This window comes from Podarcis gaigeae (assembly GCF_964106915.1).
Source record: "Podarcis gaigeae genome assembly, chromosome: 8".
Lineage (NCBI taxonomy): Eukaryota > Metazoa > Chordata > Lepidosauria > Squamata > Lacertidae > Podarcis > Podarcis gaigeae.
In genome coordinates, this window is record NC_139684.1 from 57,773,132 (window position 1) to 57,786,833 (window position 13,702).

At 46.3% G+C, this 13,702-nt stretch overlaps 1 protein-coding gene across 20 annotated transcripts in view; it reads left to right on the forward strand.

Moving 5' to 3' along the window:
• Window positions 1-13,702, forward strand: part of MACF1 (microtubule actin crosslinking factor 1) — a 292,549-nt gene that overhangs the window by 179,462 nt on the left and 99,385 nt on the right. For 18 of the 20 annotated variants that reach the window (XM_083751563.1, XM_083751572.1, XM_083751574.1 and 15 more), the window contains 12 exons: window positions 311-526; window positions 1,785-1,934; window positions 4,037-4,264; window positions 7,251-7,400; window positions 7,845-8,078; window positions 8,316-8,528; window positions 8,940-9,482; window positions 10,260-10,436; window positions 11,348-11,471; window positions 11,759-11,967; window positions 12,225-12,542; window positions 13,457-13,626. In XM_083751563.1, coding sequence (XP_083607689.1) covers window positions 311-526; window positions 1,785-1,934; window positions 4,037-4,264; window positions 7,251-7,400; window positions 7,845-8,078; window positions 8,316-8,528; window positions 8,940-9,482; window positions 10,260-10,436; window positions 11,348-11,471; window positions 11,759-11,967; window positions 12,225-12,542; window positions 13,457-13,626 — 2,732 coding nt within the window. The remainder of the gene's footprint in view (window positions 1-310; window positions 527-1,784; window positions 1,935-4,036; window positions 4,265-7,250; window positions 7,401-7,844; window positions 8,079-8,315; window positions 8,529-8,939; window positions 9,483-10,259; window positions 10,437-11,347; window positions 11,472-11,758; window positions 11,968-12,224; window positions 12,543-13,456; window positions 13,627-13,702) is intronic. The other 2 variants (XM_083751571.1, XM_083751570.1) reach the window with 1 other exon arrangement.

The window sequence follows — 13,702 nt, forward strand, 5'->3', positions numbered from 1 at the left end:
AAGGGAGTTCAGGGCCATTGTGAGAATTGAACCCTCATCTACACCCTTAAACCAGATTACAATTTTTGGTTTGTTTTTTACTCGTACTGGATTGAACTATTTGGACCAAATCTTGCTTCATGCTTGGACGATGACACATGTACAAGAGCTTCTTGGGTTCTGCTGCTTGGACAGGATTACCATGACCTGAAAAGAGTTAAGAATCCTTAACAGCAGACAGGGGGAGTGTGAGGCTTAAGTTCGTTCCAGCCTTGGCAGGACCATTTGTCTTGCTTAGATGTCTGCTTATAGGTACCCTTTTGCCCCTTAGGCCTTGGACGCAGAGCTGAGGAACTTGTCGGCTCCAATGAATCAGGAGCTGGAGGCAGTGAAAGGGATTATATCCAACCCTCCCTGGGGAGTCCCTGAGCAATTACTGAAGGCTTTGGAGAAAGATGCCAAGAACCTTCAGAAGTCTTTTGGCTCCGTCAGCGAGGCTCTGGACTCTTGGCTACTGAACCTTCGTGCTGCGACAGAAGCAGAAAAGGTACTGCACTCCTTATGGCCTTCCTTTGGCAAGGAGGCTCCATGTTTGTTCAAAGAAGGTGATTGCCGATTCTATGGAAAAGGAATGTTCTGGGAAGCACAGGACCCACCCTTCCAGGGTCCTTCCAGGCGGGTGTTTATTGTGGGGTGACTGCTCCTCGCGCATGCAGGAGTTGTTGCTTTTGCAGCATCCACACAACATCATTGGCATCAAAATGCCAGCCTGTCTTTCCCCCCATTTAATCTGGATCTGCACTTTCTGGGGAAAATACAGTGTTAAAAAAGAATCCTGTTGCAATATCCGAACAACCTTTTTTACAATATTAAATTCCTGTCTGGAAGCAACCCATATTTTTCCTAGAAGGGGTAGAAAATGGGCCATTGTATGCAAGCAAAATGGAGCTGCAAAGGTCTCATGTATGAATGCCCCCCCCACTGCATAAGTGGAAGTTTGTTTTATTCATTCATTTCACAAAATTTATATACTACTTGATAGTAAAAATAGACCTCAAAGTGATCTACAAAAATGATAAACAATAAAATTATCAGTAAGAAAAATCAACCATTATTCACAGTAGACTAAAAGCAGATTAATACTCACATCAACTTTCTAACCCCTGTTTGTCCTTAACGTGCCATTAACAGCATAAGAATATAAGAACAGGCCTGCTAGATCACGCCTACACCCATCTATTCCAGTATCCTGTTCTTGTTCTCTTTGTGGCCAGCAGATGATTTGGGGAAAATGCCAAATAATTAAGTGATGTCCTGGGCCTCAACCGTACATTGTCCCACCTCTGAACACTGCCTGTGTGGAGTGTGTGCATCTGAGTTTCAGTGACCACTTCATGCGACAGTTTTTGTGGGGGAATATTCATCTGTGCATAATTTTCCCCCTTAGTTTTTCTTTTCTCTGTTCTCTTGCACAGTGACTCCTCATGCAGCAATAGGAATTTCTTGCGTACTGAAAAAGACTTCCTTTATTGCGCCCCCCCCTGTGGCAAACATTGTTTAAAAAGCATCTACTGCTACTGCTGCTATATGTGAGCCCATTCACAAGAGCTCTCCTACCACATGGATCTTGAGGGGAGAGTCACCTTGTGGAGACACTTTTGCTTCAAGAATAGGCCAGAATTATGCGCCTGTCAGCTAAAATGCCAATATTTGTTAAGGTTTGGCATCTTTGACTGACCTTGGTTTGCCCTTTTGTTCCTATTCTGGTTTTAATTATTATTTCTCTGTTGTTGTTTCATTTTGAGGCTGAAATCCTAGCACAGCATGGGAAGCTGCAGGGCAGGCTCCAGGAGCTGCTGAGCTGGGCGTCTGACACCACAGAGTTACTCAACCATCTAGAGTCCCACACTAAAACTGATGCCAGCAGCTTGAATTCCTGCCTCCAGAGCTACAAGGTAGTTGCCATAGCAATGTCACAGGCTAAGCCTGACTGGGAGGGTGGCAACTTCCCACGGAGGGGGCTGGGAGTTCCTGGTTGTCCGCATGCTAACTAGGGGACCTATACTCTCTGCTGAGAGCACCCTTGGGACCAGTCACTTTGGGCCTTCTGCCTTGGCTCACTTCATTTTAACCATGAATGCAATTATCCTATCAGCTACTCAATATTTGTAAAAAGGCATATGTTTAGAAAGTTAGTATTTAGTACTAGGAAGTTAGTATTTAGGCATATGTTTAGGAAGTTAGTATTTAGTATTTACAAACTCATTCTGGGACCTTTCCAGCTCTGGAAACAACAGTTAGCCACATGAGAATGGCCCTGCTGTATTGGATCATTGGTCTGTCTGGTTGAGAGTGTTGCTCCCTTATGGAGCCAGATGCTTCAGGGTATTTCACAAACAGGGCTGTTATGGTGGTAGCCATTTCCTGCTAGTTGCTAGCCAGCATCCTGACCACCAAAGGTTGCCTTTATGGAAATTCTGGTGGATGAATTAGGAGGGCCAGATTGAGGCTGGTAGGCCTCTTTTTTCTTCCCTCCACTTTTCTTTCATTGCCCTGAGTTGTCCTCCTTTCACTCCTGTTTTTTCCACCATTCCACACCTTTTGGCAAGATTCAAGAACTCTGCTTAGTGGAGACTCCTTGCTTGTCTAGACAAAGCTCCACCCCCACACACACACACCATGCGGGGGGGGGGGGGTCTGCATCATGATCTAAAAATGGATCTGTGATGGCAATTAGCATCACCCATGCATTTTGCGCCAGTAGACATCACAACCGTTTGTGCAACGCTGTGAGTGTTGTAAGTTATAACCATTTATGGCTATGAATTGTGTAGTTTTATGATCTGGCATTTGAAAAAAAACAAATATTTCCTCTTCTCTGCCTGGAGCTCTTGAGAGCTTTTTGTGGGTGTGTGGCATGCCTGAGTTTGAAACTGGCTCCTCCCAAGATAATATGACTGGGAAGCCAGACCTTAAGCTATATGACCTGCCAGCCAATTCCTTTCCACTTAGAACAGCCTTTGCCAAGCTGGTGCCCTCCAAATGTTTCAGACTACAGCTCCCATCAGCCCCAGCCAACGTTGGTTTGACTTAGAATGTAACATTGCCAGGCATTTTTTGTTTTTCTGGGTGATGGGAAGCTCCCCAGGGAAGGGTGGGTGGGGTTTAGTTTCTTTGAGAAGGGTAGGGAAACCAGACTACACCCTGAAGTCTTAGGATGTAGTTGTAATGTATATTTTAAGATATAACAAATGTAAGGAGAGCATTTGAGAAGCAACCCAAGACTTCTGCATCAGGCTGCAATTCCACATTAGGTTCCCAGGGAGAAAGAGCTTGCACCCTGGGGTGTCTCTAAAGTTGTGTGGGAAAAATTGATTTCAGTTCTCATTTAAAGGCGAACCTACCAGCTATGCATGTCCTGAAACAATATGTGAACTGAAATTCACACTTCTCCGAATTTTGTGTTCCTTTCCAAGCAAATAATTAGTACAGAAATGCATATACTAGGGGAATGCATACGTAAATGCATATATTAATGAAAATAACACATTAAAATGCTTTATATATGGGGGAAATGGCCTGCAAAAATATGTTTATTGGGCAAAATTACATAACAAAAATGTGTGTAATTGAAGTGTATGCTAAAATGCTGTTTAATTTTCATTAGGACTTAAAAACCACACACAATACGGTGCAAAAATGTGAATGGGAAAAATAAGAAACTGAGAGAAACTGAAATTGACAGACTGACCCATCCTTAGGTGCTTCACCTTCATCCACTCACAAATTCATGGTGTGTGAGAGACAGAGGGGCAGAGAATGAATTCAGACTGGCTCTGAGCTATTTCTCTGCCCTTCTCCCTAGCTCTAAGTGTGTCAATTTCAGGCTATCGGGGAAAGCTTCCTGCCCCGATAAAGGACCATTAAGCCTCTTTTGTTTTAAAGTCTCTGGTCACTTGGTCATTCAAGCAGGTGAAACTTGCAAAGGTATCCTGCGGGTGACTGAAGTCTCAGAGTGCTACATTTTCTCCCTCTTCCCCTCTCTTGACATGGCCAGGAGCTGAAAAGGCCCCTTGCAGATACCAAAGCTCAGCTTGATGCAACAGCCCTTGACATTCAGTTCTTCATTTCTGAGCACGCTCAAGACTTGTCCCCGGAGCAAAGCAGGCAGCTGTTGAGGCTGCTGAACGAGCTACAGACATCCTTCCGGGAACTTTCAGAGAGGCTGGCCACCCGGGCAGAGGTCCTTCAGGTCTGTCTCCAGCAAGCGGAGCAGACAGATCAGGTGACAGTGGTGGAGTGGCAACCTCTTTGCTGTGTCATATTTAACAAGGAGCAGGATGTGTGTCTTTTCCTCTTTAACCAAGCTGCCCCTTCCAACAGTTTCTGTATGCATCCTTTTGCAATTAAGTTGTGGCATCATAGAGTGCGTCAGCTGCTGCTTCAAAGCAGAGAGATGCCTCATTTCTGTGTCTCTCTCCTTCCATCCTCCCTTTCACAGAGTGAGTCAGGACTCCAAATAGGTGACTGTTCTAAGGACAATGGGGGACACCAGTTAAGCTGGTTTCTGTCATAGTGGTGGGGCTGAATCTCAATAAGGAAGGCTAAAGTAATGTCCTGGATGGAGCAAGAGGGGAGAAAGCGGAGCATTAAAAGCAACACATTTGTGACTCAAGTGTTAGCCCAGGGTATGGGGGACTTGTTGCTATCTGTGGTTTTTAGCTGTAATAGATGTGCAGATGCACAGTATGAGTGCAACAGGCACAGTGGTCCAATTTTGTGCATGAACAAGCAGCCTGCTAGTTTATGCTGCAGAGTCTACTGCGCTCCTCACTTTGTTGAGTCAGGAGCAACAACCATGAGCCCTGCTTTAATGTGTTGTGCAAAATGCTGCTTGTGGCTTATTTATCTCCAAACAAGTCACACTTAGTAAGCCAAGAGACTGAGTACCAAGCTTTGTTAGTAGAGGAACAAACCAGGAGTGCTGGTTTGTATGTTATGGTTTGTGGCACGTAGGTGGAACCTTTGGCCTGCAAATCTGTTTTCCTCCAGCCATGCCCACTTTTATCTCACCTCCATCATCTGATTTCAGGTGTGTCAAGAAAATCTGTGGGTACAAAGGGAGAACCTTTGCAAGCAGTGCTTGCTTTTGGTAACTGTTTAAATTTTGAGTGGTTCCAACCTGCTGGTCAAAGGGGATCACCGTTACCTATCCTTGGTTTAGGACTTGACACAATGCATGAACATGGTGGAAATAGTGCAGAATACACAGTTGCATGCAAGGCCCATTCAGGGCTGCAGTTTAATCAAAACCACCTCCCCCCCCCACCCGTTGCTCCTCTGAGTTTTCTCAGACTGGAGAAAGTCTTTTGGGAAAAGTCAGTACAGTCTCTGCAAACATAGTTACCATTCCAGCCCCTGTTCTGTCTTATATTTAAGGAATGGGGTTTTGATATGCACACTGGTGTTTTAAAGGTGCCGGGTGCACTTGCCCTCTGTGTACTTTTACCAGCAGATATAAACACATTCTTGGTTACCCTCAAGCTTTCCTCACTTTAGCAGCCTAATTTTGGTGTTGTTGTTAAATAATTGGGAACAGAAATCCTTGCCAATCCATTGCAGATCATCCAAAGATCTACCCAGCAGGTCCAGTCTACCATTGCTTACCCCTGCCCTTTTTTTAGAAGACTATCCTTAGGAAGCATAAATATAATTTGGAAGGATTGTGAGCTCAGCTCAGTTCTGGTGTTTAGAACCCACATCAGAGACACTTGCAGGCTCCAGTTGGTGGATCTTTGGGTTCTAGCGAAGCACAAAATAGATTCAGCAAGCTTGAATTCTGCCCTCCACTGATCTAGAGAATGTAGAGTGAATATTATAAGAACAGGAAGAATATCTGCTACTAAGCCCCTTCTGTGCTTCTGAGTTCAGCAATGCATCCACTTTGGCCCTTAAGAAGTACACACAAGGATGCTCAATAAAGGTGTGCTTTTGCAGCCCCCATAACTGCATGCCCCTGCCTCTCTTTTTCCTTCAGACACTGCTAATACGAGCAAGGTTTTGTTTAACAATTGTCCCCTTGTAATGTGTGCCTATTCTGCCTCTCTTCTTTTTGTGTATGTGTGTTTGTGTGTATTAACCGTTTTGCTTTGCCTTTTCAGATTCAGTGTGCTCCCATCCCTAATGCGAGAAGATCTTGTTATGCTGCTGAAGAGTGCTTTTTTAGCAGTGCTCTTTCCCCCTCTCCTCCTCCTCAAACTGCTTCTGTTATTTGGCTTAAGGAATGTCTGAAAATGAACAAAAAAAGCCCTGTTTTTCATTTGGCAGAAGTTTGTATGTTTTGATCGTAAAGCACCAAGGGAAAGACAAATTGCACACTGGTTGAAAGAAGGATGGCTCAGGGTCACACATCATGCTCAATGACGCCCTATTTGCAGGACTCCCAAGAGGATAATCTGGGACTTGGTTTGGTGCAGTGTCCAAAATTCACTCACACTCACTCTGTCTCTCTTTATCTCTCCCACTGTTCCCAGAAATAACATTTTTTTGGTTTATAGCAGTTGTGCAAGGTCATTTAGCACAGCTTGTTATTCCCCAGGTATCTTTTGTTCTTGAGACTGGGATGCAAAAACAGGGCTTCAAGCAAAAGTTGGGTTAATTGCTTTCTAGCCCTGACAGCATAAGCCAGAATAACTGCCTCCATGGAAATGATTTATGTTTGGGTTCAGTGAATGTGTTTCCCCCCACCCCTCAGTGGGAGAAAGAGGCATGAAAAGTGTTACATTGGAATGCAAAAAAAAAAAAAGATTTTGCAGGAAAGGTTGGTTTTCAAGAAGACCAGATTCTTCCTTCCTCCAATTTTCCTGCAAGAGCCACACAGATTTTGCCATCCATTTTCCCTCTGATAAGTCATCTTTCAAGGAAAAAGCCATCATGTCAACATCAGTCCTTGATAAGTGGGCTGCTATATGGGAATAAGAGTGGGAATTAAAGGCAGAAGAAAGAACCTAGATGGCAAATGGCGCCATTTTAAACCATATACGCTTTGATGTGCCAGACAATGGACCTAAATGACCGTCTAGAGCAAAAGTAAAGGGTGAAGCAAGAGAGTGTGTGAGAGAGAGACCATGCCTCTTGCGAGCCATTGACTGCATCTGCTTAAGTGCTTTCTGTTTTGCAACTTGTTTGGCTTGCATTTGTGGTTTTAACAGTTGAAATGACAGGCATTAACAGGTGCTTTGTTTTTGTTAAACAATCCAAAATCTAAACAGACACTTCAAGAACAGCAGGCAATACGCAGCCAGAAACTGGAGGAGTTGTGCACCTGGATGAACCAGGCTGAGCACAGACTGGTGGATCCACAGGGAGCAGCGAGGGAAGGGGACCTCTCTGTACTCCAACAGAGCCAGAGTGACGTTAAGGTGAGAACACAATTACAGGAGGCTGGATCCACTGCACTGTGTTTCCCTTGATGGAGCTGGTAGACCAGGTGGCAAAACACATCTTATGACCAGGCTGAGTGTTTCTTCTTTCCACACTCCACCATCTGCACTCATGTTTTTTCTGTCTTTGTTACAATGCAAGGCGTGTGGCTTCTTTATTTGCTTTGTTTCATTTGTAACACACCCCTCAAGGCGGTAATCCCAGGGCAGAGTAGGTGCACCATATATAAAAGCAAACTAACAATTCAGCAGTTCTAATAAAATCAACAGGACAGCATGAAATCTAATCAGCCTAATCTCTGCTCAGAAATCAGTGGCCTCTTGCCTCAAGAACTCAGCATCATTACAAGTCTGTGAATACCAGTTTACAGTTGTGCCAGAGATGGTCACTCTCTTTGCTGCTCTTTTGATTTCTGCCATTAGGACTTGCAGAGAAGCCTGCACAGCCGAGCAGCCTCTTTTGCCGGTGTCTTGAAAGCGACAGAGGAGTTCCTGGAAGAGAACCGGACCAAGCTGGACCCCAAGGAACTGGCATCCCTGCAGGAAAGGCTCTGCCAGGCCAAGGAGCAGTACCAGTCCCTGCAAGAGAGGACGGAGGCGGCGCAGAAGGAGCTTGAGAGTGCTGTGAGCACTGTGGTGCAACAGCAAACAGAAAAGGTACAGCACCACACAACCTGGAGCTGCTGTGGAAGATCCCTTCTTCGCATAAGGAGGGAGTTGGGTAAACTTATCAGAGGCTGTGTGTTGTCCAGTGCTCTGAGAATTTTAGTGGGATGCTTCTGAGGCATGCAAAAAAATTTGCATTACATTATTGACATCAAAATTCTAGCCCATATTTACCCATTCTGTGCTTTGTACTCTATCAGCTTCCTATGCACTCTGCTCTGTTTCCAGATTAGAGCTGTCAAAGACTTTGAAGAAAATAAGAGTAAGATTGAATCTCTTCTGCACTGGGTGGCATCACTAGAGCAGCCCAAGGAGCTCACAGAAGCTGAACACCACCGAGTGGGTCTAGTGACTGGAAGAGTCCAAGATAACCCTGATGGTGGATTCAAGGAGGCGGACAGAGTTGAAGAAGATCTCACTTTGCACTATGAGAGCTTGAAGGTTGGTGGGGTCTGCTGGATGGAGGGTTGAGTTAAAGATCAGCTAAGCTAAGAACACATTTGCTCAAAGTCAGGAGTGGGGAACCTTTTTCATCCCCAAGGACCCCATTCCTTTGTGGGGAGTTCTGTCTTCTGGCAGAAGTTGGTAAAATCAGGATAGTCAGAAAGAACAGCTGAGGGAGGGAGGCCTGCCCCTGCTGTCCCCCAACATTTGCCACCTATGGCAGTTGCCTCATGCTGCCTAACAGTAGGGCTAGCCCTATGGGCTCGATATTGCAGAACTGTATGAAGGCTTTGCATTTTTGAAGGTGGCTGCAGTTTCCCTCCCTAGCCTTGTACAGGGCCCAGGTTCTAATTTCATGGAGTGGACTTGGATGTACTACAGCCTGGTTGTTTGCTGCTGTTGTTCCAGGTCCGCCATCAAGAGCTTCTCTCTCAGCAACAAGAAGTCATTCTAGCTACGCAGTCAGCCCAGGCCTTCCTGGACAAGCAAGGCCACAATCTCTCCCTGGAGGAGAAGCAGAGGCTGCAGGGGAAGCTGGAGGAGCTGAAGGGACAGTATGCCACCACCTTGTCTCAGTCTGAGGTGCAGCTCAAGCAATCACAGGCGCTCCGGGATGAGCTGCAGAAATTCCTCCGGGACCATGTGGAGTTTGAGGCTTGGCTGGAGCAGGCCGAGCAAGAGCTGGAGAGGATGCATGCAGGAGATGGCAGCCTCGAGTCCCTTCAGCCCCTGCTCCAACGGCAGAGCAGCTTTGCGGAAGATGTAATCTCACACAAGGGGGATTTGCGCTTTGTGACAATGTCCGGGCAGAAAGTGCTGGATGCAGAGAAGGTGGCGGCAGAAGCTGGGACTGCTGGGGGGCCTCCAAGGCCTGAGGTTTTAGCTACTGGGGTGCTGGTGAAGAACAAGTTGGACGATGCCACCAAACGATACAGTTCTCTTCATTCCAAGGTACAAGAACAGTGATAAAAAGAAGGCGTAGACCTCTGGATCTAGAACAAGAAGGCCATAGGACAGTGGTTCCCAAAAGTTTGGGGCCAACCCTCCCCCCCCCGGTTCCATAAACTCATCTCCAGTTCCCCCTACCCCACCTTTTTTAATACAAAAAACAAAAAATACACATTATTCAGAAGAGCAGTTGGCACAACCCACTAAGGAAGATAAGAACACAATAAAATTCTGAGAAGAATTTTGCATGAAAAATAAAATAGCAGTAAAATTTTAAATACAAAGCATGGAAAGTGGGAACTTTGGGAACCACTGTGATATGACTTCATTCCTGGAGCTTAATGTGGGCCTCCCATGTTGTTGATTTTTTATGATTTGTACATAGCCTTGGTATAGCATAGTGACAGAGTATTGGACTACGTTCTGGGAGCCCGGGGGTTCAAATCTCCATGTGGCTCACTGGGTGACCTTGGCCAGTCGCTGCCTCTTAGCTCAGCCTAACCCACAGTTAACACGATGATAAAATATAGGAGGGGGAGAACCATGTCTGCCACTTGAGCTCTTTGGAGAGAAGGTGGGATAGAAATATAATTATAGGCTACTGATTGTTGGAAATTGGAAAGTGAGCTTTCTAATCCCTTATGATCTCTACAACTGACCATGGTTGCCATCTTGGCTATCCATCTGTGTAGGGTGGGGCAAAACCTGAACCTTGCTATTGCACCGTAGCCTTAGACTTACCGCAGAACCATCTGTGACCATTGTCTCCTTTTCTTGCAGTGTACTGCTCTTGGTTCCCATCTGAGTATGCTCCTAGATCGCTCTCAGCAGTTCCAGGACATAGCAGAATCTCTCCGGATGTGGCTACAAGAGAGCGAAGAGGCTATGGCAACTCTCCTGTCAGAGCCTGTTTCTTCAAATCCAGCCATTTTACAGAGGCAGCTTGCCAGTGCCAAAGTAAGTGAACAGGGCTCATGGCTCCCCTGGCTTAGTCTTGGAATTGTTAGGAATCTGGGTTAGCATATGGGGTTGTACATTACATATATGGCAGCCTTCACCAAAACTGCTACCCTCCAGATGTTGTTGGATTCCAATTTCCATCAGCCCCAGGCAGCATGGGCAGCGACCAAGGATAATGGGAGTTGTAGTCCAACAACATTCAGAGGGCACTCACGTGGGGAAGCCAAGTATGCTGCCTTGCTTGATCTCAGTCATAGAATGTGTAGTCCCCAAAAGAGCACAGACGTGTGCAAAGTACATTTTCCTCTACACTGAATATTTCATTCATCCATTCATTCCATTTATTCATCTCATAGTGAAAATATTTCCCTGGGTGACTTATAAAGTGATATCAACAAAATAAAAACTTATGATTCAGGAATAAACCAATTAAACCCACCCAGCAACAATTTAAAAAAAAATCAGTGCAACGTGACCAACGTATGTCAATAACCAATGACCAGTTCACTGCCCGTAAAGCACTGCCTACCCCCCAAAAGCTTGGCCCAGTTAGTTGCCATCAAAGTTGGCAAGATCAATGATGGTTAAAAACACAGGGTGTCCATGATGATTAAGTATATTATGAACATAGGAAGCTGTGTTCTATTGAGTCCGACCATTGGTTGGTCTCTGGCAGCAGCTCTCCAAGTTTTCAGGTAGGGGTCTCTCCCAGCCCTACCTGAAGATGCCCAAGATTGACCTGAGGACCTTCCATGTGCAAAACAGATGCCCTGCCATTGACATATGGCCCTTCCCTAACCACAGCCAGGTTTTATTGAGATATTATATAAAAGAACTGCAGGTTATTCTTCATGTCTGTCCCTGCTCTAATTCCTGCTCTGCTCTCACTGCCATGTCACTTGCAACAGCACCTGCAGGAAGACCTTGCAGAGCACCAAGTGCCTGTAGAGAGGCTTCAGAAGGCAGCTCGGTCCCTCTTGGAAATACACGAAGCGCCCTTACCTGATCACAGAGGCATTCAGGAAACCACAGGTAAGGATGGAAAGAGCTGCTTTCTGGCCCTTGTTGTTCTGTGGACTTCCCAGGGGGGTTCTGGAAATGGGAAGGTGTTGTTTGAGATCACCACCTCCAGCATCAAAGTGGCTTGGGCTGGCCAGCTCTGAGAAGTAACATTTCTCGGCCTCCTTAGTTGGCCTTTTACACATCTGAGTGATTTGTGGCAGCTGGACCCCACACGATCTATGGGGTACTGTACTGGAAGCCCTCCACCCATTTTAATTTTCCACACCCGGTTTGTAATGGATTTGGTTCTCCCTCAGATTCCCTCGTGAGCCGTTTCCAGAACCTATCCTGTCAGATGGCAGAACGCTCAGACCTCTTGCAGAAGTCCATTGCCCAGTCCCAAAGTGTGCAGGAGGGGCTGGAGAGCCTCCTTCAGTCCGTGGCTGAGGTAGAGAGGAACCTCCAGAAGGAAGACGTGGCTGCTTTCTCCTCCACCTCCATCCAGGAGACCCTCGCCACAAACATGGTAAGCTGGGGTTTGTATTTGCTTTCTGTCCATGGTTTTCTTCCCAAATATTTCTGTGCAGGATAGACTAAAGTATTTTTATGCACACTTTGGAATGCACCAAAATTGCACTGCAAAAGCAAGAAACATGCATAGTCCAACTGGGAGTTGCGTTCCAATCCACAATGAAGTTCAGGATTGGGTCAGTTGGCTGTGAAAAGAATTCCTTCCCCCCAATCCTTATGTCTGCCTGCCTGCCCTTGTGTGTCCATTAACAGAAGCTGAAGCAGGACATCGCCAGGCAAAAGAGCAGCCTCGAAGCCACCCGGGAGATGGTGACCCGCTTCATGGAGACCGCCGACAGTGCCACAGCTGCCGCTCTGCAGAGCAAGCTGGCCGAGGTGACGGAGCGCTTTGGCAGCCTTTGCCGGCAGCAGCAGGAGAAAGAGGACGCCTTGAAGGGTCTCCTCCCCAAGGTGGAGCAGTATGAGCACCTCTCTGAGAAACTGCATCAGTTCATGGAGAGCAGGATGCGGCTGTTGGCCTCAGGAAACCAGCCTGATCGTGACATTGCTCACTTCTCCCAACAGATCCAGGTGAGAAGCTGAAGAATGATGGTGGTGGAGAGAGATAGAGAGGAGTGATGGGGGAGCAGGCATAGCTCAGGTGTGGAGCCACAGGATTGTATGCACAGGGGCCTAGGTTCAGTCCCTGGCACTTTGAGGTGCTAAGCTGGGAAATGCCTTTGGGGACTTGATGGACCAAAGGTCTGGCTCAGAATAAAGCAGGTTTTACATGCATGGGAATGCAGCATGAACACTGAAAACGAGGGCTCGTTTGTAATCCTGATTGCTGGGGGAGAATGTGTGTGAGAGAGCAAGATGGAGGAGGGAAGGAGTTTGTGAATAAGTGAGTGTCTCTTATGTGGGTGGGTGTGTAAGTGAGGGAGTGTGGGGTGGATCCACTCAGCTGCCTTTGCATTGGCCCTGCCTGTTGCTAGCATGTGGCCTTTCAATGTTAACAAGGATGGAATATGGCCTTCAAATTGCCCTTAACTTAAAAGTTCTATACTCCACCTTTCCTCATTGGAAGCTCAAGGTGGCTAACAGTACAATCAAACCATATATTGACAATTGACTTTCACTGATAGGAGCCTTTTAATGCACACTTTACCTGGTATATGCAATTTGAACACTTGGTTAGCTAACTGCAAAATTTAGAAAAGTGTGAATTTCAAAGGATGGCTGCATTTTGGCTTGTATGTTGTTTTGGGAAGTGCAAATTTGGTAGAATTGCCTTTCAGCATGAACTGAATAAAATTTATTCACACACACATATCCCTTCTGCCTCCCCAGACCACTCACACATGGCTTCCAGGAGCTGACATGAGCTGTGCAGTCTCCATTGGCAGCTTTCTGTAGTGAATTTGTCCCATATGCTTGGACCTGTGTGTTGGGCACTGCTCTTTGTTCTAATGGCAACATTGCATCCACCCCTGTTTTGTTGCCAGGAACTGAATTCTGAGATGAAGCAGCACCACGAGGACTTGGACACATTGGAGCATCTGACCACGGAGCTGAGCTCTTGTGGTTTTGCAGCAGCAAGCTCCTCCTCACACCAGGAGAAGGTGCACAGTTTGCGGAAAGACTTCATGCAGTTGCAGAAAGCAGCAAGGGAACGGTAAGGGGTGCTCTTTGCTGCTCTGTGATACAAAGGTGGTGATGAGCAGATGCTCTGCAGCTCAGGGGTAGAGCAT